Here is a 21,708-nt window from a genome sequence, read left to right as displayed (position 1 = left end):
TGAACAGAAGCAAAAACATGTAGAGTAATTAGATCTGGTTGTATGTTTAAATTAGAAATTATTTAGAAATCTTTATTAGTTCCGCAGTGGGAAAACTGAATTCTGCATTTGACCCATCGTCCACAGGGAGCAGTCACATGACCAAGACCTAGACAGGTACTGAACACTGTGTGTGTCACCAGGCAGCCTTTTGTTCCTATCGCTGTCACAGATGGAGGTAAACACAAGGAAGGGAGATTAAAATACGAACGCTAACACATCTACACACTCACATCCCGTCTAATTACTACTGTCTAATTACATCTAATCACTGGCTAAAGTTTTATTATACATGTTATTGCATGGATGAAGATCAACCCTCACAGACAGAGGAGGAGTTGTACAGACTGATGGCACCGTAGGAAGGATCTCCAGTGGCGTTCTGTGGAGCACCTAATACTGATCAGCCTCTGGCTGAATTTTATTTAAACGTATTTAAACTTCTTCAATATTCACACAATGACGCAATGAAGAATAGTAGACAAACATGAATAAACAGTCAACAAACGCCTGAAATGTGAAACAAAGGCTTCACATGCTGCTTGTTCGGGTCTTTTTGCTGGGCTCAGATCAGCCAACTGACTAAAGCAGAGAGGAAATCTCTATAGTGTGATTTATATGTAAATGGCTCATGCATTTCAGAACTTACGCTGCTGCAGTACTTTGTTTTAATAATCCTAAGAATCGTATTCCAGACGTGGTCAGCCTTTTATTAGACGTGTTCTCTCTAACTCCTCACACGTGTCCTTGATTGATATGGAAGTTGTGAGACTTTTCTTCTGGTTTTTGCTGGTTCATTCTCTGTATATTAGTAACTAACTAACTTTCTTCTACCCTTCTAGTTTCTTTTCTACACAAGACACAAACACGAAACAAAAAGTTAAATTTGATGTTTTTATCTTCATTTAGAACCATGACTACCTTATAGTATGACCGTCTCGGAAAACAACAGTATTGAAGCGATCTAATTTTCAGAATCAGATGTTACGTTTCAATAAAAGAAACTAATCATGCAGTTTTACATTATTCTATTTTGACGGGATAAACGTAACACTGGCTGAATCTGGGTGAGCAACAACACTGTCAAGCAGATGATGTTTTTGATTTTTTACACACATCCCTTTATTAAAATGAACACCTCTTGTTAAACAGTGATTAAAAAAATAAGAACATCAAACTTGTAAAGAAAATGAAATGTGTGAAGTGCCTGCTGCCAGCGTGGGTGTAACGCCACCACAGCTCACTTCCTGACGTTTCCTTCTAAGAGAGACAATTAGAATTATTTAAATCTAAAGTACAATAAGGGAAGATACGTGTGTGTCCTGGTTGCTGCACTGTTTCAGCTGCAGGTACAGGAAAGCGTCTGGTTAACACACGTAGCTCAGCACAGAGACGACAATCTAAACCACAAACACACGTTCAGCAAAAAGACAGGATATGTAACACACACACACACACACACACACACACACACACACACACACACACACACACACACACACACACGCAAAAAACAAGAAACTCGCTGCAGATGTGAAAATGACGCAGTTTGAAACTTCATCTGCAAGTTGTGCTGGAAAAGATCAGTCATAATTTAAAGTGTTACATAGAAGCGTCACTTCTAATCAAAACAAAGTTGTCACACTGCAGACACACAGTTTGAGTTGAACACGTAGCCTAGAATGCAGCCTTGGACGGTTTCTGGTACCTGTGTGTGCTCTTAAGATAATAAAGGCATTCTCATTTCGCATTATTTACGTGTGTGATTATTTTGAATATTTACACAGTTGAATGTTTCTGTTAAATCATCTTTGAGGCAGGTTTCTAACTCTAACGCACATTTACATTCCTGGCAGAAGGAACCTGACTCATATTAGATGCTAACACTTGTCTTCTTACTGTTGCACAATGCAACAACAAAATAGCAACATAAAGTCAGGTTAGTAGCAACTCTGCATGTTGTAAAGCCTGGAGTGTGAGGGAAACAAGCACACAGTGGCTTAAGGAGTCTGTGCACATGAACTGAAGTATGCAGTAGCCGCACTAGAGCAAACCTGAAGCCTACGGCCTGTGACCCGGTGCGTAATGAATGCAGGACATGCACCAGAGGTAGTCGTAACCCACACAGGAAGGAATAGGCGGGTTCATAAAGGGACATGATTCACACACCAAAAAACAGTGGAAGGTTTGACTCGAAAATGAACTAGTCTGTGCAGGTTAGTCACTTTGTGACAGCACTAGGCTCACAAAACAGGGGATTCAAACATGTGTAAATAAAACTGGAGTTCTGCTTCTGCAGGAGGTTAATGCAGGAGCCTGGTGCTGGTGAAGCATCAGATACATAGACCCGTAGACCAGTTCTCAATGGACTGAAACGTTGTCTCCTGCCTATTGCAAAACTGATGTCATTCAAACAGTCCAAACTCCTTTGTTTTAGCTTTGTTGACCAAACAGAGACCATTTATTCCTAACTATAAGAAACCAGTAAGACCAGTATGAAATCACCATAGCTCCTGTTTGACACTCCTGTGATGTGTTGGTTTGTACAGCATGGATGGAGGAGGTCTAAGGCACAGACTGAGTATCAACAGTGTCTCAGATTTGACTGTAGTTTGGTTTGCATGTATTTTCTGTAATATTTACAATATTTCAGTTTTTAGTCACAGTTGAAAAAAAAGAATGAATGTTGTTAATTCAATAAAAATTAAATCAAAGCATTTTTCATCTGGGTACAATTCTTTGAAAAAAGGTACATTTGACACATGCTCTATAGAAAAACACCAAACGGGAACAGGCTACAATGACAATACAATCGTGTTATGACTCATTGCATGTGCTCATACACTTGTTTGCCAGTTGTGTTGTGTAAAGGCAAAATTAGCTTTTGCTGCATACAGTATTTCAAATGTTTTGGCACGGTTACAGCCTTTAGCAAACAAAACATATCATTGTGACCATGGAGCAGCTGTTCAGGCCTGTGTGTCAACTGCTCAGACAATGTGGAGTTTGAGTTGACGGCTGCTTCAAAGCGATTGATTATAAGTGTGAGACAGATCCATTGATGTTGAACAGCTAAAGCTATGAAATAACATCTGTGATGCTACAAAATAAAACAGTGGCAGTTGTTGTAGTTTGTTTTTATATATTAGAACAGAAATAGATACAGTATATAGTATATAGTTATATTTACGCCCAGAGATTTAACTGTTGCTCAATAATTCAGTCTTTGAATATAAATAGAAGATTGGAAAATTCACATAGTTTGATGATGTTAGTATAAAAAAAGTTTGACTGACTTCATGTTCCTGCAAAAAAGTGAAACTGAAAGTGAAAAGCCTGTATCAGATGTCAGTTTCTTCACAGCTGCGCTTTCTTCCTCGGCTGAGGAAGAGGAGGAGGCTGCTCGTCATCATGGTTGGCAGCAGGTCCGGGGCCCTGAGGGGACGACAACAGAACAAGTGTGGAGTCGGATGCTACGGCGCCGCCCTTTGATGTTCAGGCTGCTGTGCTCCCGCCCTGTGGGACGTCAGCGCGGTCGTGTCTGTGCTGTCACTTCCTACCTGAGCAGCCCGTCTGGGGCTGGGCTGAGGACCACCGGGGGGCTCAGGCAGCCGGGGACGCGGCTCGCGCTGCTGTCGGGAGCGGTTCTGCCGAGGACCCGTGTGACCCGGCTGCTGCTGCTGGTGCTGCTGGTGCTGCTGGTGCTGCTGGTGCTGCTGGTGGTGCTGCTGGTGATCGAGAGGAGGGTTGTGATGGTGATGTTTGTGGTTCTGATTATGAGGAGGATGATGATGCTGCTGCTGTTCAGTGTTGGTCCAGTCCAAACGAAGCTCCTCTTCGTCTTCAGAAGAGAAAGAAAGGTCAGACCTGCTGCATCAACATTCATTTGGCCTTTAAGAGCTGGTCACTGCGTGTCTTCAGACACGTAAATATCCCACAACTACTGTCCTACCACGGCTCTGAGGCTGAGGCTTCAGGCCTTTCTACCTGAAACGCTCTGCTCTGCGAGCTGTTGAGTGTTCAGTTGCTGTTGCTGACATTTTTAAAATACATTTTGTGTGGCTTGAGGTTCAATGACCACAAATCTCACACTGACTTCGAGTCTCTGTCAGGTAACAGATGATCTCACCTTGTTTGATACATTTTGAAACAATGAAACAGCATTTGTTTGGTTTCTGCAGTTGTTTGTGCACAAGTAGAATTTATCTTCAAACTGAAGAACAGAGGGTCAAACACTGAGCCTTGGGGAAAATATGAATTATACCATGAAACATTTTACCCTTCAGGTTCATGCGTCTTTTCCTCTTGTTCATGATGCAGCAAACAACGATCGTCAGAATCAGCAGCAGAACCACACCTGATGATAAAGATGGAGTCAACATGATAGGTTATAGTTTACAACACGCAGCCACAGGAACATGCTGTAAATATTAAAACATAACCATATTAATACAGGCTTAACCTGTGAGGCCTCACTTAGGAGCAAACATACCTCCACCACTGGCAATGATAATCCAGACGGCCACACCCATTACTTCATCATACAAAAAGCCTTGAGGAAACACAAGGAGAAACAATAATACACATTCATTTCCTGCTTCTCTAGTGGGTCACAATCAGAATCAATGCAACGCGAGGAGAGCGAATCAAACAAAAGTGTTCCTTATTGCCTAAAGGCCGGACTGAGTCATACTCACTGAATTGTTCTTTAAAGCAGGTTTGGATAACGGGCTCACTGGTCATGGAGCTGACAGCGTTGGACACTGTACAAGTGAAGGAATCTCTTTCCACTTTTTCTCCATCTTGCTTCAGAGTTTTAGTCTTCTCATTTTTAATCAAATTCTTATTCTTCAGCCACTCAATCTGGAGACCCTCCTCCTAGTTACACATATGATTAGTCTATTCATAATGGTATGTATATATACATTAATACATTTAAATATGAAAGAAAAAACCTGTAGTAAAACCTTTTAGGACATGTGAAACTACTGTACTAACAATAAAATGGTGTTTGTCTTGAACACGTGTTAAATAGGTTACATTAACCATACTGTACTGTACATGAACAGATGATGTTGTGTTGTCGTTTTTTAAACCAAACACTTTTGTCATGTTGTGTAGTGTGGCCATTGCTGTGTGCACAGTGAGTAAAAAGGTTCATTGTTTCTCACCGGTTTAAAAGTGCAGGTAAATGTGACTTGCGACTCCTTTGATTTTGGACCACACTGAAACGTCACTTTGGGTTTAGGTACGCGATCTGTGTCGATTACAGTTAATTAGACAGGTTTTTACAAATCCTAGATACTCCATTAGTAATATATCATGGCGTCGGTAAACTCTTCTTAGAGACTTTAGTTCTTAATGTTTCATTTTTTTAAACATAGTGAAGAAGCTACTGTATCAATGCATGGCTTTATAAATACATTTTCTTTACAAGTGATCTCTTACCAAATACACACACAGATTTCCCATCTAGTATTTTATTTCTTCCATCAGTGTCGTAGACCTCTGGGGTGTAGGTCCCTGCTTTGGTTTTATCCATATTTGTCAGCTTCAGGGATCCATTTGGAGAAATGTCATTTTCTTTGCCAAGTACGACTGAGATTTTTTCATCTTTGATTCTTCCTTTAAAAACATTGATGTTATTGTGCTTCCATTGTAATATTTTTAACCCTTTCAGCCTCTGGTCCAGGGAAACAGTAAAATTGTCACCTGTTGCAACATTGTAGTCACATTTTCCCTCAGAACCTTTAAAAAAGACAGAAAGGTGAAAAACACAGAGAGCCATGTTACATACACAGTACAATGAATCACAGTCAGACAAAATACATCATCGGTGAAATTGATATTTTTACCCTTTGTTTTTGTAAACCTAACCCTGTAATCACTGCACTGATATGTTTTTGCAGTTTTGCTACATTTATTGATTTTGAACAAAACCCATGAAACCATGAAGCCCATGAGCAGAGTGAGTACAACAACAACAGAGGAGCCATTACTGCAAACAAAGACCAGTCAGTCTACGTGCCGATTCAATATGCTGCAATACATCACATCAGGTGTGTTTCTCATTTCATTTCAACCTACTTTAAACTCCTGTGTCTGTGTGAAACAGGAATGTCTGTGTGTGAAATGAAAGTGCAGCCGTCATGGATGTGTCATTTCTGTAGTCTAAATGCATAGGATGGATGAACTTGTCTGGTCAAACCACAGTCTGCTTAGCATGTATGTGCAGCAAAGTCATCCTTCAAAACTCATTCTAAAACACAAGCAATGGAAAATATCAAAAACTAAAATATGTCAGCGATTTTCAGCAGAATGCTACTTTAACGGAAGAACCCACAGGAAACAATGGTTTAATGAATTGACACAGAACACTAATACTTTCCAATATGATCATTGGTGCTTGACGCCTACAAACCTGACGTACGTATGGTCTAATCTCTGCAAAGCAGCTTTTGGGGTGAGAATGTAACTGAGTCCACTGTGACTGAGGACTGAGAATGTGTTTAACATTTAAATGAACACAGAGAGCCAGAACCATCCAACAACGCTAACACAGAGCAGCTACAAACCAGCATCACTGACAACACAACCTGTGCAGGCTGTTTAATAAAAGCCTGTTAGGATCTGACTGGGTACGTTTATTAACAGGTGATGACTAAGTGTTCCATATTCATCTCATTAGGTCAACTATGCTATTAATGACATGAAGTACTGTATAAGTTCATAATATCAACGTCAAAAGAGGTTTTTAACAGAACTACCACGCTATTAAAAACTTTTAGGGTGGACATGAGACAAGCCACAGCTTCACACCTTTATGTGTGCTAGATTTCTATATTTGTTTAAGACAATTGTAGTATATTATCTACAGTATAATACAACATATAAAGTATAATAATGATTTAAATGCCTGATCATCTCATACAGCATTTACATTTATTTAGAAACTATACACACACACACACACACACACACATACACACACACACACACACACACACACACACACACACACACACACACACACACACACACACACACACACACACACACACACACACACACACACACACACACACACACAGTGAATGGCACTAAACAAGTGATTGCAGTCTTTACCAAAGCTCCTTTGTTGTGTATTTAGACTGAGAAGGTGCAGAGTATTTATTACTTTACTGTCTACTGCTCTTTATCGATCAAGGCAGTTTAAAAATAAGTAAATTATATCCTGGATCATTAAGTGAAGCAACCTCTCACGAGCACAGAACACAATCTATTTCCAGGAAGCAACAGAAGAAAAGAAGAAATACGTCTTCACACCTCTGTAGCTCCAACCAGCAAACCAAACTGCCTCAACTTTGACATTTACAAATCTGAGATGAGAGAAACTGTTATTTAGCAAAGCTGTGATCACTGAGGTCACTTTTAGCGTTTCTTGTAAACATTGTGTGCTCACAAGCACTGTTTAAATACTGTATGAGACAAAAGTGTAGTTTTTAACTTAAATCTTCTTTTTCCTGTAGGTCATCTGTACCATATTGTTTTCGCTGTGCTTCCTGTGCAACCTCAATTCAGACCAGCGTCACCACATCTTCACAGAGCTTCTGCTGCAGCTCGGGCTCCGAGGCGGCAGCTCTTGTCTAAGTTCATGTTTTTGAACCTGCTTTCAACCTCAATTATCACTCCCCACCTTTTAAAATAAGACCTACATGTGCTCATCCGTACTGTACTGAAGCCAATCAATGTGCACATACAGCAACCTTAATATTATTGTACTATATCAGACAACAGTTCTACTCTAGTGCTCAATGCTCAGCGCTTTGTTGCTTCCCCACTGATAAGATTTACACTTACAGAGAAGCAACACTTCATTTTCTGTATGGTAAAATTTAAAATGAGCTGTTGTGCTTTTGCTCATTTCCCAAAACTGTTTTTCACTAATGCTACAGGAAATTGTAGCTTTTCCACATTATTTGTACCTTGCAATAAGTTCCATTGACGCCACGATATAATAATAAATAAAAGTAGTAGTAGAAGTACAGTTTTTAAGACGGTTCAAAGATATTTTTTAGTTATAATATATAAAAAAAAACACATTTTTAATTTAAAATAAATTGTACATGTGTAAATCTTAAAAACCAGCAAGTCTGAAATACGATACGCGTGAACATGTAGTTTATACTAAATAACCAGACTGTGGTTGTAAAACCTGACACTTGGACGTGAAGGGGGCAGTTAGTAAGAAGCGTACGGTACCTGTGACAGAGGAGCACAGCAGGAGCAGGGTGATGGTGAGGAGAGCAGCCATCTTCAGTGTAGATGTCTGTGAAAGGAAGAACAGCCGCTTTCCATTATCAAGGTTATTTCCTGTCAGCACACTTCGCTCACCTCCCTCATGTATATCTACACACATCAAGCTGTGTGTGTGTGCATGTCTGCTTGTAAAGGAAGTGATCCAAGGGGCCCCATCCACTTTCATAGTCAAAGAACAAAGCAGCGTATGAGACGTTTCTTAATCTACTTTTACCGCTTCAGCAACTAAAAATATCCTGTAGAGCACTGTACGTTGGTGAGCTCCCTTTGAGGCTGATCAAAATACAGACTCGGTGAGTAGTTCAGACTCACAAAGTCTGGGTCACACTGGCTTCACGTGTATCCTCTTTTTTTTTCCTCCTGTTTTGAACCTTTTTCAGCTGCATGACCTTCTTAAACCAACAGCACACTTTCACTGACACTGGCATTTGAATAGCAAATATGTTTTATACAGATTTACAAAGCAGAGCAGTTTCCAAAATGTAAAAGTTTATCATTTTAGGACACATTACAAAACATGAAAAGAGACTGGTACAGTGGCCGACAACACTGTGGAGCAACGTGAATGAAAATGGTCCATTTACAATCTTTAGTTTTGGGTCAGGTTTGTTATCATCAAGCATGTTTTACAGACAACAGCATTGATAGTGTGATGTTTCAAAGTTCTGCACCCTTAAATACACAGATCTTCATACTGACTGTTTAGATTCCTGCAGTTCTAAGACTAAAGCCTTAATTCTTCTTAATTCTTAAAACATCTTACCTTGACTTGACTGATTGACGATCACTATCGACAGACTCCGTTGTAATCTAGCCTCATTAGTCTGGTGTCAACGTTGAGTGTATGTTAGTGACAGGGCAGGGGAGATGTGTGAAGCTACTGTACAGTATACTGTATGTGATGTATGTTACTTCAATTTCTGCTGCCTTTTGAATGGGCAAAACACTGGAATCGGCAAAACATCTGTGACACATCACTGGTTTGTCATTCTGCAGAGGGAACTTGATATTTATATAAACTCATGAAGCAATTGCAGAAATCAACACATAAAATATGTCCATCATACCCATAATGCAATGGAACCTAAAGGCCCACTGTGTCTCTGCATGATACATTTTGTCTGTAGGTGTGTGATCATCTGACCTGGAGTCATCTTACACATTCATAATTGATACCTCACATACAGTACTATGTATATGCACTTATCAGTGGGTCTGGAGCCAGTCCCAGGCATCGCAGGGCCAGAGGCACATGTCCATCAATGTGTTGTGTTACACACTGCAGCCTCACTTCTTCTTTTGTGGTTTACTGCACAAACACGGTTCACACCAGAAGCAACGATGGCCGATGCTTCTTTCTGATACTGTCTACTGGCTACGATACGTGTCTAGTTTTAAGGTGTCAAACCTTAAAGCTATAGTTCTAAACCACACTTCGACTCCTCTTGGTTTTCTTTTTTTTTGTTGTATAAGCTTTAAAAAATACAGTTTGCTTGTCTGATCATAAAAACCAGGAAATTGAGTGTATTTCACATCCTCCTGTGACTTTCATATACTTTCAGTTTTGTTCTTTGTATCCCTAATGTGTTTGTACCTGTTCTGCTCGTGGATTACATTTATGCTCAAGTCATTCAGAACAGTACAGAAGTAGAGACTAATTGAAACAATATCAAATCCGATCTCGTCCCTCTTGGCTTAGGCTCTCTGATGACATACTGTGTGTATTTCATTAGAGCAAACAGGTGGGCCGATTGGTCTCTGTGCCCAGAGAGCTGTCTTCCAGGTGCGTGGAGGAAAACTCAGCCTTCATCACATCAAACACATACCGCGCTGTAATACACACACTTGATCTCAACCACTGACACCAAACTGAATGTAACCGCATCACATTCACATCTACGGCGTTAACGGTGGGATTCCTGCACTTCTCCACTGGATGTCTCCATTAGTCTTTCTACATAGGGCTGCATTAAGGCTCAGTATGTCCAGATACAAACATGTTACAATATAAACAGATCAACAGTACAATTGATCAAATACCACCCGAGGAATCTGTACCTCACAGAAACAACACCTGGAATCATTTGATAGCTTTTATGTTGGTGTGTTAATAAAAAAATAAAAGAGTAAAAAAAGAGTATATACACACTCTATTCTCATATATATATATATATATATATATATATATATATATATATATATATATATATATATATATATATATATATATATATATATATATATATATATATTAGCAGCAGGAAGCCATGAGTAAGACATGAGTAAGGCAATTTGTGACATTTGTGGCTCTTGTGGAAACAAATGTGTCATTTTTATTTATACAACAGAAGTATGAGGGTTTGGAGGAAAGCAGGCTGTGGTTCCAACTTGCCACAGTTCAGCGTGCGGATTGTTCTAAAACCTTCACATTTAACCAAGTATAACTCAACCATAACATTATGACCTAACATTCATGCATTAGCATATTTAAGACTTCCCAATCTGATCTTGAGTTCACGGCATCAGGGTTGAGTGCGTTCCTGAGGGACACTGATGATACTCTTCTGTTAAATGGGTCTTTATAAATAGTGCGGCCATTTTTCCATCACTCCGGTCCAGTTGTCGGTGTATCACACAGGAAAACACACAAACCTTTTAGATGCTTTCCTCTCCAATCAGAATCCCTGATGTTTACCCCAACAGCCAATCAGAGCGCTCCAGATGACGTAGTCGTCAGAGAAATATTCTGTAAATACAAACACTACAGCTCTGAAAGCACTAATTTACATATGTACACACAGACCAGCTGGGACATTAGCAGGCCACATGTTGCCTGACAAGCACAGGACTCAATCCAATCTGCATCAGTCAAGCTACTGTTAAACCTCAAGATCACTTTTAAGTATTCAGGCCTTTAAACAAAGACAAGGTTACTACATTCACCTGACACTAACATGTTTTAATAAGACAAACAGGACCAGGCCGCTGGACTCTTCACGCTGCCTTTGTGAGCAGAGACTCTTTTTATAGCCGTGACGTGATGACACAATAACGCATCAATGGAAAGAATGACTCCTGTGCTCTAATGACGACTTGTGATAAGAACATTAAGCTATGCACATATCGCAGTGCACCTCCAACAATCCTCTCTGGACTTCACAGCCAGAACAGGGTTACTGCTCTGGAGTAGAGGGCCTGCCTGCAACCAGAAAATCAACTTCTCTAAACCCGACTGTTCATATTCAGCTCATTGGTGTCATGTACCGCTTTAATTCAACACTCAAATATTCATTAATTATCTATTAAATGTACAAATATAAATGTAAGGCAGATATTACTGTACACATCTGTGTACATCTGTTGTTGAAATTTCAACCCATTCAACACACTAGAAATGAATGGGGACTCAGAATGGAAATCATGAACGTCCCTGAGCTGCTTTTAATTTGTTAATGTGGAATTTACATCAGATATTTTCCCATTTTAATCACCATCAGGCTTAAAAATATACTTTTGCCCGGAGCCTTGTTATGATCTGTAAAGAGACACGTTTACTTCACTACTCTTATGAATCCGTGTTTGGTGCCTTTGATCTCCCAGCAGATAGGCCACAGCTGATATGAGAGATATGAGCGTCTACTCCTGGAGGAATGACAGGTGGGCCTATTTTTAGAGCGACCTGGGGCATTCCGAGTGTGAGCGATTGTTGCTGGGAGGCGGGGGGGAATGCCGCCTGGTGGAGTCGCGGGATTTGAGCGTAGCAAAACAACGCACGTCAGGTGCTGCGGGTTTATTTTAGAGCGCCTGGCATTTGTTTTATGTGGTTTCACTGAAAAAGTAGGATGCACGTGTCACTGGATGAGTGCTGCAACGGGATTCTGTGGTTGAGCTGCGGTGCTGTACGTCAGCGGACTGGGTGGAAGCATCAAGGGTGCTGGAAGCGACCCGACTGCAGGATGCCAAGTACTGCATCCATGATATTTGCGGCATTTCAGATTTGGCACTTGATTGCTGTTGATTAAATTTAGGTGGCGGGTGCATTGTTTCAGAAGACGTGACAGATGGACGAAGACCATATCATTTACTGCATCTGATATCAGATTAGGAGAGCAGATGCTGGATGCTTTCGTTTTGTTACACTGGGACTATGGTTTTACACTGGGAGCTCTGACGTGGGTCGTACTCAGTAGCTGGAGAACCTTGCGGAGCAGAGCAGCATCCCAGCAGCTGGGAGAAGGAGCCTGTACTGCTCAAGGGCACTCCTGGCAAATGTGGGCACGTTGTCTCTATACTTAGTCCCACTTTAAGTTGTTTTATACAGTTAGAGGCCAAAGGAGACATTGTGAGTCATTGTAGGTCCAACTTTTGAAGAACCATGGGGCTCTCTGCTGATTAGTCAGACTGACTTGATTCCCTACAGGCTGTAAACACTGTCACTCACTTCCTTCATGTCGGGGCCAATCACATCATGCTGCTTCTGCGGCTGCTGTCAACCCCCCTGGACTTCGTTGAAATGCAGGCAATCAGCTGCATGTCGATAAAAAGTCTGTCTAAAATAATATCAAACTGGCAAACGACGGCGGAGGCCCTTCTCAACCCCAGCTGACTTAATGACCGACTTCTTCATACGCCTCAGCTGCTGATATTAACAACCCATTTACTCATTAGAATGAGGTGCATGTGGTCTGGGTTTAAATTGCAGTTTGTTTGTAATCACATTAGGTTCAGGGCATTAGTGAGCATGCGAATGCTGCGTTCACTGTGTCAGAAACATCAGGGGATGTTTTTGGATCTCTGCTAAGTGATGGATTCTTCAATCAATCTCATATGGCTGAAACCTACAGTACGTTAAATATTTCATTTTAAGTTAATAAGGACTTTCCAGATGTTTAAATACGCTGTAATATATATGTACTATAATGTAATCAGCATTACTACAGCAGAAACATAAACCAATGGGGCCTAAATGTTCAATAAACATGTCCAACCTGGTTGGAAGGAACCTACAGATCAAATGAGTTTGCAAATTAGATTTTTCTTGTGAAATTCTTTCCAACCTTCAGAGTCGTCACACTGGGCCTGAGAGAAGTTGTTTTGCCAGGTTGGTAATCCGCTTCCAAAGCTTATATCAGATAAAGCCTGCTCTAAGATGAAGGCCTCGAGGGGAAAGCCAGTTGTAGGCTTCTCCACATAGCTGGCTATATCTGGAGAATGGAGAGGGAGAACGAGAAAGAGGGAATGTGTGTGAAGCTGCCAAGAGCAGCAGTAAGTCCCTCAGAGTTAACAGAGCTGATGGGGTAAACCTCCCCCAGCTCTCCTCATCTCTAAAACGCCCTCGCTCTTTCTCTCCTGACTCCTGTATTTGAGCATGTCTCTTTCTTAAATACACACATCATTGCCACCGATGTTGGGATGTTATTTACACAAAACAAAATGACAGCTAAAACAGACGCTGGTTTATTGCAGTGAACGCTTCCGTCTGGTAAATAGAAACTGACACGAAGAGCCACACGTTCAGATTCATTTCTGTGTGTGAATGAGACCAATCACACTATATCACCAACCCACAGCAGTATAAACCACTACAATGAAACTCTTGCACGACTGCCGTGGTCTCATGACGCGTCTGGTGTCTATGACCAAACAAGTCATGAAACATCCATTTGGACACAAATCTAACCAGTCGATTGACTCTTGTTGATCTTGAACAAGCCTAAGGTCAGTGGCTACTTCCTGTAGCACGGCCTGAGGGCCAGACGTGCCCTCTGTCTGCCCCTGTGGTGAGCACCGTGGATGGGCCTGCACCTGCTGTATGGAGCTATATGAGGTGCCTCATGTTCATGAGTTTCATGAGTTCCTCAGTGTAACATTGCTTTGGGTCTGGCAGGAATGACTTGATCCATGTGCACAAATTGAATTTTTTGTTTACATACAGTACTTTAGTGCCTAGTGTGTCTGCCTTTGTGTTTGTCTGTGCTGCAGAGACTGGCGACCCCCCTGGAGTGTACCCTGCCTCTTGCCCAATGACAGCTGCCACTGCCTCCAGCTCCCCTGCAGCCGCACCCTCTGGGGAGCATGAACGTATTTAATAAAAGGCTGTTGGCCATGCAGGTAGGTAAGGTCATTAGATTGAATTAGTGTAATGTGGGTTGATGCAGTAGAAAAGTGATCAGAGGTAGTCTACTGAATGAATGTGACCAGCGTGCTCTCACCTCCTTGGTTGACGCTACGGAGCTCCTTCTCGGCTGAGCGGCAGCAGATGCCCTGTCTGTTTTCTCTGGCCCGCTGCAGGTCTCTGTATCAGCCAAGCTTTGTTTTTGCTCCCAGTGCAGCTTCCTCTTTTTCTAGGCCCAGGACTGAGGAGTCTGGTATTTCACCATGTAAGGCTGCAAAGCTGAAGTGCTACACAGAATTGGAAAAAAAAAGTTTTCTGGTTAGAACATTTTAATACTGCATTTTTTCAGCTGGATAATTCACTACATTAAGTTCATGTAGTAAGAGTTAATGTGTTAGCATTTTAACACTGGCAATAAAAACACAGTACATTGCAGACCAATGGAAATATATTTAATTGTATTTAATTGACCTGACACATCAGGTTCATAACCACAGAGGACAAGGGACTTTTTAACAACCCTGCATTTCATACAGCATGAGGGCGGTATGCAGTATATTATCATAAAGTTTATGCTCATGCTCGTACAACAGTGATCTGGTTTTCCCAAAGAAAGCATCAAGGATTCATCTTGTCTATGGAAATGCTACTGTCATGAAAAAAACCCTGATGTGAAGGTTTGATTGACCATGTTTTCATACTGTCTGTAGAGCAGTGAGCAGCAACCGTGGCTCAGCTGCCTGCATGCTACGTGACCGATAGCCTGTTTACGTGCTGATTCTCCTTATAAAGGCACGATGCGATGCTTTCTGGGCCACAGCAGAGGGGTTATTTTTACTTTTCTCTCCTTTTTTTGAACATCTTGTCTGTTTTGATTTTTCTAAACTGAGAGATGCTGTCTAGAGCTTCAGATGCATTTAAACACATGCACAGCTAATTTTTACATTAATTGTGAGGTCATTTAGAACAAAAGGCAAGACGAGAGGACATTGTTGTGAATTTTAAACAGTATAGATCCCAGTGGACTGATGGTCATGGTCATGTACTGTATATTTAGGGATGATCAGCTGTTCATAAGCCCCGCATGTGTGACAAGTGTTAGGGTTTAAGGACAATAACAACCAAGGCAGCCAATGATGTCCGACTGCACTGTAGGCCAAACAGCAAGCTAGCTCTGCTGTGACATTCAGCCACGGTGACCTGCTCATTATATTAAGGATGCTCACTCACAATGGGTGGACACCTGTCACTGTCTTCTTGGTTAGACAGAGAATCCAACCTTGCAGGCTGCATTTGATGCTAGAATGAACGTGCTGGCTCCAGGCCAGTCCTGTAACTCAGCACCTTAGTGGATGTACTGTAGGGTTGTCTTCAAAGCAAATAAAACAATGTGTTCTCCGATTTCCATGGAAGTCATAATGCCTGCTGTTTAAAACTGAATATAAGTACTGCTAAAGACAAAACCAACAAACCAACCAAGCTTTACCCACATTCATACTACTGAATATACTATATGCAATAAAACAGAAAAAGTGAAACCCATTTGAAGAATTTGTGAATAAAATGATTTGCATAATTAAATTATCACTCAACGTTGTGTAATACAGACTTGGAACAGAACATTAAGCGTATTACGCTGCAGGGAGCTTGTATAAAAGTTGGACTCAAGCCCAAATTCCAACAACAAACTAAATTGAACTGCTCTAGTATGAGCTTGCTGCTGCAAGTACGATTCCCCAGACCTGATCTGACCTTGGTATCACCACTCTCCTCAAATCTTTTCTAGATGTCCTGCCTCCTTCTCTCTCTCTCTCTCCCTCACTGTGTTTACAGCCATGGAGAGCGTTGCATATCTGACATTACTCGCTCAAACTCCAACCAGCCCTGTCCTCATCTGGAAGGTAAGCACCAGCATCCTCCACACACAATGCTTTCATTTCATTACAGTTAATACTAGAACAGTACAAACTGAGATAATACATTAACTGAAAGACATGTATGTTAGACTAAAAAGAAAAATGCCAAATACAACTATATGACTATGATTATACCTTACAAGCTGACTGAGGCTGATTGATTGTTCAGGTTTATACAGTAGCAGTCGGGCAGTAGAGAATTGGCCCTGCAGAAAACAGGAGATAGAATACTTTAGAGTTACAATTAGACATCATTTATCCTACTGTGAGGGTGAAAACAAGTTTTTAAGATGAGGCTGAGATGAGCGTGTACAAATCCGTGTTTCAGTCATTGTTCTCACACAGTAAGTAGCTCTAGAGGGGAGGGTGAGCAGAGGAGTGGAAACTGAAACTCCCAGAGGCATAAACATTCATCTCCACTTTTTACATTCCCATCCCGTGCTTCCCGTGATTTTAGGAGGAGGCACTTGAGCCCAATTTAAGCAACCATTTCATAACTTAAAGGTACAGTGTCATGTTCTAACAACTGAATGTCTGATTAAAACCAGTGGGGTTCACTCAAACATAGTGGAGTTAAGTGATCTTAAAATATGTAAAACTAATGTAAAACTAAGGATTTCTATCTTAAATACTTTGTGATCACGCTTGTTAGGACACGGATGATATTTTGATAATGAGTTATTTTAATATGGTCATATTTCATATACAACAAGTTTAGATATAGAAGATGTGTGTAAGTGTAAGTGTTTTTGTGAAATGTACCCAACAGCTGTTAGCAGCGGGTGGGTGACACTAATCATGCCCTAGTTAGAATAATAGGTTAACATGCATCTGTCTAACCTACATTTCACCACTGAGGAGTGTGTGCCACACAGTGCAAACATGTGCAGCTACTAAAATATGTACAGTACAGACTTCAGCTGAGGCGTCAGTGTTCCAGGGTACAAAGAAACAGTGCACAATACCTGGAGCTAGAAGCACGCGCTACATGAATGCGGTGTGTACCTGTACGTCAGCGCGAGGCTTCATTCAACATCTGCCGGTGCTGACATGCTGTGATAAAAGTCACACCCAGGGAATGACTGGCATCTAGAAGCACAGTCGCCACACGCAGGTTAGCTTACCCAGATACACTGTATCTGCACACGAACACAGCATGCCATCCCTCCGGACAGACTGGAACCATGCGGCTCTTGGCAGGGATGGCTAACAACAGCTGATAGTGTTAGAAACCTACAAGGTTCTCACAGCAAAGCAGCGTGAGGCGCCTAAAAATAGAACCCGATCTCACACACAAGGTGAACGTGCAGGCGGCGAGATCCTGTGCACGTCCGCTGTCAGCGCGTCATTTGTCTGCTGCAGAAGTGAGCTAGAAGCAGTGCTCACCGGCCCCAGCACAGCCACGCATGCCTGTCTGCTGCCGTGGAGTGAGTGGCAGTCGACACTCAGCGCACAATGACGAGGCTGACGTGCACGGGCGAGCGGGGGATAAAGTGGAGCACCCGTCAGTCACAGCTGGTGTCGACACACTCCTCTTTACAGTTGAGAAGAACGGCTTGTTGCATTGAACGGTGAAGTAAACGATGAAGAGGGAAATATATCATCATGTGATTTATTAATTCTGATAATGTTGAATCATTCATGGCCCCAAAAACAGGGTGGGGGCCTGGAACGCCAGGGATCAGACAGTAGCTGTTCAACGTTGTCCCCAGGGTGAGACTCTGAATTTAAGGCTTTCTCTTACATGACACTGGGGAATTCACCAACTTTTCTTGTGTTTAAGCCAGTTACAGCTGAGCAGGGGAGCCACTGCTGAAGTTCCCTTAAGCTGCAGTAGCTTCTCTGACACCAGGCAGCAACAGGAAAATCTCAGGATGACGTTTTCTGTCTGTCGATTTAAAGTTTATTTCAAATTTGGTTAAAATAATTCAGTCCTTTCAAGTAATTAAATACATGGTTTCTTCTTCTTTCGTTGGTAATTACATTTTTAATTAAAGCAGCATTAATTAAGTTTCTTTTTGGCCACTTGGGGCAGTCAAATAACCTAAAAACACATTTTACCAGTTATTACCTCATAAACCTACTGTATTATTACTCACACATTTACTGAACATGTTAGTTCAGGGACGAATCACGACTTTATCAAAGCCTTTTAGGTGAAAAACAGCAGTTTACTTAGGCTGGAAATGAGGTTAAGGCCACAAACTAAAGTAACCTAATTAAAAAAAATGGTTAACTGCAACATTTTACAGGCACATGTTTCGGGTAAAGCTGTGCATATTCTCACTTGTCTGCCTACACACCTCTAAAAAGAAACGTTATAAAGGAGGAACCACTATTTCTATTACAGTTGACTATACAGTACAAGACAGAGGCCGAAACCCATCACCAATGTTAGATGTGTTGAAAGAGCCTCACACAGTGTGTGTGTGTGTGTGTGTGTGTGTGTGTGTGTGTGTGTGTGTGTGTGTGTGTGTGTGTGTGTGTGTGTGTGTGTGTGTGTGTGTGTGTGTGTGTGTGTGTGTGTGTGTGAACGTGTCAGCATGTCAAGTGATAATAGAGCAGATTAAAGTTGGAAGCAGAAGTCAGGTTGACAAAAATAGATGTGATGAAATGCCCACAGAAGGCATCATATTGTACAGCTAACGTCAAGACGTTATTTCGAGAGTTTCAGAGGAAACAAAGTCAGACAGTCCAACAGACAGTCAGTGTCTAAAACTGAATAAATCGTAAAACCTGATAGTACCTAATACGCATCTATAACAATACAGTGTGTTTATCTCATCCTTTCTTATACTGTAGCATGTAATGAAGACTGTTCCCAGCAGGGGCTGCTGGAAGCAAAGCTTGAATTAAGAATGGGCTAGAACTCAGCAAAGAGCCAAGCAACTGTGTATGTAAAAGCACCGTCGCTGGTGTGACTAGCGCTAAACTGGGCTCCCAGATCAGACAACAACAGGGACTGAGTCCAGTGTAGAGAGTCTGTAGCTATGAGACTCATTCATCATTTCTTTCTCACAAGCTTTGTTATCAGCTTCTCTTTGTTTTACCCACAATGTCCCACAGAGTCACACGGAGCTACTTGACACAAATCACATTTCAGGCACATTTCTTTGTGTATAAACATGCTGTCATTCACACCTTGCCATTTATGCTCCAGCCACTTCCACCGGGGTCTGACTCAACACGTCAGCAGACATCAGCTGCCACTTGTTCTCTTTTATCACCACCCCATGTACTGTGATACTGAACGTTCTCAAGCAAAAGATATTGTGTTAGTGAGAACAGACGGACAGAATAATTAAGAATATTACTGTCAAGGTTTTTGTTTTTCCTTCTTTGCCACCGGCAGAGAGAAGAGAACCAGGACTGAACCGGTCCAGTCCAGAATCTGCAGACAACTACTGCCCGCTCATCTGGTGACGTCAATCTGACCCACTCAGTCCGGCTCGTTCCAGTCCACCTCCCACGGGCCCAGCAGCCTGACCAAACGCCTTCCTCCCACTCCAGCCAGTCCATCAAAATCTAGCCGCACCGGTGTCCCCATGGAGCGCGTTCAGCACATGACCAAGTCGGCCATCCGCCGAGCGTCTCAGATCGAAGTCAACCCACAGGCCAAGCGGAACCTGCAGGAGCTGTTTGTCAACTTCACCCTCATCCTCATCTGTCTGCTCCTCATTTACATCATCGTCCTGCTGAGCAGCTGAGAACAGCGGCGCCACAGAGAGTTTGGCCCCGCTGTACAGTGGAAGACGGCTCGGCTGACATGAGCGAAAAACACAACATCATCCCTATTTATCAGCCTAACCCTCTTTGACAACAGCCGTAAAGATCACGGAGGTAGTAATACAACTCCTTCTCGAGCCAAACTCTCAGTATGTGGCTAAGCTCCAGTGTGACGTGTCCATGAAAACTGATTAGGGATCAGCTCCTGTATCTCGAGAGAATGATCCGAAGTGACCCGACCTCCAAGGTTTAAACTTCACTGGTACACTGTGCGTGCATTGTGTGGTGCATGACTTTGTCCTCTGCTTAAATTATAGCGTATATAAAACGCGTGTGTTGCTGAATTCTGTATGTATATAATTCTTCACTCTGTTGAACTTCTATTTTCCCATGAATCCTGTTCCCTCCCTCGCTGTTCAGCGGGAGGAAAACATGCTGGAAACTATTTTTCCCATGAGTATTTTCCCTTCGTTCCCTCATTTGCTAGTGCCAGAATCCACACCCAGCAGCGAGACGGAGCAACGTGCTGAATCTACATGACACACTACAGTCTATACGTCTAGGCTTTAGAACTAACTACTGCCATATGGGACGGCTGCAGCCACGGCCGCCTGTCAAGTCAATCAGTTTACCAGTAGGATCCAGAGCAGTTCTGTAGCACATCTCACACTGCACTCAGCGTGAGCCATTTTTGATTATTATAGCATATAACACTTAATATAATCACCCCGAGTACTGTTGGTGTCTGAAGCATGTGAAGCAGGGATTGAGTGCAGCTTGACTGCAGCTGTTTGTGATGGGCTACATGCAGATATCACTATGTCAAGTACAGGCTACTCAGTGATCAGTGAACATCTACTGGCAACAGTTGAGTGCGAATAGAAAGCTTCAAGCAGTCAGTCACAGTCCCTGATATAGCAGCTGTGACGCTCGTGCACGCGTACAGTGCACGAGCGTTGGCGGTTTATCGGTCACTTTGCATGGTGTGATTTATTCCTGCTCAGATTTAAAATGTCTCGTTGACAGTTTTGGTTTGTTTGGCAGCTACGGTGCAGAAAGTCTATCAAGTTAGCACAAAACAACCGTGTCATTGCTTCAGCAAAGTACCAGGCTCATTTACGTAAAATGCTCCTTCACTATACTGTACTTGAAAATGTAACATGACAATGTAATTAGCTTTTCTGTTCTCATATATATGTATAAAAATCTTTAAACAAAACAGCAAATAAACAGCATGACAATTAAAACAGTTTTGTATGGACGTTTTTTTTATTTCACTTTATAATCGTTTATCCTTGTTTTTACACTTTTACTGTCTCTCTAGCTCAGGATTACGCAATCATGCATAACTTTGTAATTTAATTAATAAACTAGCGCACAGTAACTTACCAGATCGACTTGATGTTGCAGAAAAGACTAAAGGTTCCAAAGTTAGACAAAATATCGATCTTTCCTCAGAATGTAGTTTTTACCACTAACCAGCTGCTTTTGAGTTAGCTAGTTTGTTAAAAAGCGTCCAAATAACAAAATCGTCGCATTGTGATTGGCTGATGCCCCGTCAGTCATAACCCTGTTTAACGGCCGACCAATCAC

The 21,708-nt window shown here is 41.8% G+C and overlaps 2 protein-coding genes across 5 annotated transcripts; one reads left to right on the top strand and one right to left on the bottom strand.

Annotated features, from left to right (window-relative positions):
• Positions 1 to 1,134: 1,134 nt before the first annotated feature.
• Positions 1,135 to 21,677, bottom strand: LOC114870483 (T-cell surface antigen CD2-like). 4 transcript variants are annotated; one of them, XM_029175138.3, is made up of 10 exons: positions 21,505 to 21,677; positions 14,571 to 14,760; positions 8,302 to 8,368; positions 5,488 to 5,787; positions 5,211 to 5,296; positions 4,737 to 4,917; positions 4,532 to 4,591; positions 4,319 to 4,396; positions 3,600 to 3,880; positions 1,135 to 3,474 (listed from the first exon to the last, which is right to left on the bottom strand). In XM_029175138.3, the coding sequence occupies exons 3-10, from the start codon at positions 8,351 to 8,353 to the stop codon at positions 3,397 to 3,399; spliced, it is 1,116 nt and encodes a 371-aa protein (XP_029030971.1). In that variant the 5' UTR covers positions 8,354 to 8,368; positions 14,571 to 14,760; positions 21,505 to 21,677; the 3' UTR covers positions 1,135 to 3,396. The 4 variants fall into 4 exon arrangements, with proteins under 4 accessions (XP_029030971.1, XP_040923524.1, XP_055368988.1 ...); XM_041067590.2 differs by lacking the exon at positions 21,505 to 21,677 and adding an exon at positions 16,525 to 16,784; XM_055513013.1 differs by lacking the exons at positions 14,571 to 14,760; positions 21,505 to 21,677 and having other exon boundaries at positions 3,600 to 3,743; positions 3,774 to 3,880; positions 8,302 to 9,070.
• pln (phospholamban) lies at positions 16,233 to 21,364 on the top strand. The gene is made up of 2 exons (XM_029175153.3): positions 16,233 to 16,374; positions 19,742 to 21,364. The coding sequence occupies exon 2, from the start codon at positions 19,935 to 19,937 to the stop codon at positions 20,094 to 20,096; it is 162 nt and encodes a 53-aa protein (XP_029030986.1). The 5' UTR covers positions 16,233 to 16,374; positions 19,742 to 19,934; the 3' UTR covers positions 20,097 to 21,364.
• Positions 21,678 to 21,708: the final 31 nt, after the last annotated feature.

The sequence above is a fragment of the Betta splendens genome, chromosome 2, assembly GCF_900634795.4.
Source record: "Betta splendens chromosome 2, fBetSpl5.4, whole genome shotgun sequence".
Classification (NCBI taxonomy): Eukaryota; Metazoa; Chordata; class Actinopteri; order Anabantiformes; family Osphronemidae; genus Betta; species Betta splendens.
This window is presented reverse-complemented; position numbering and strand designations above follow the sequence as displayed.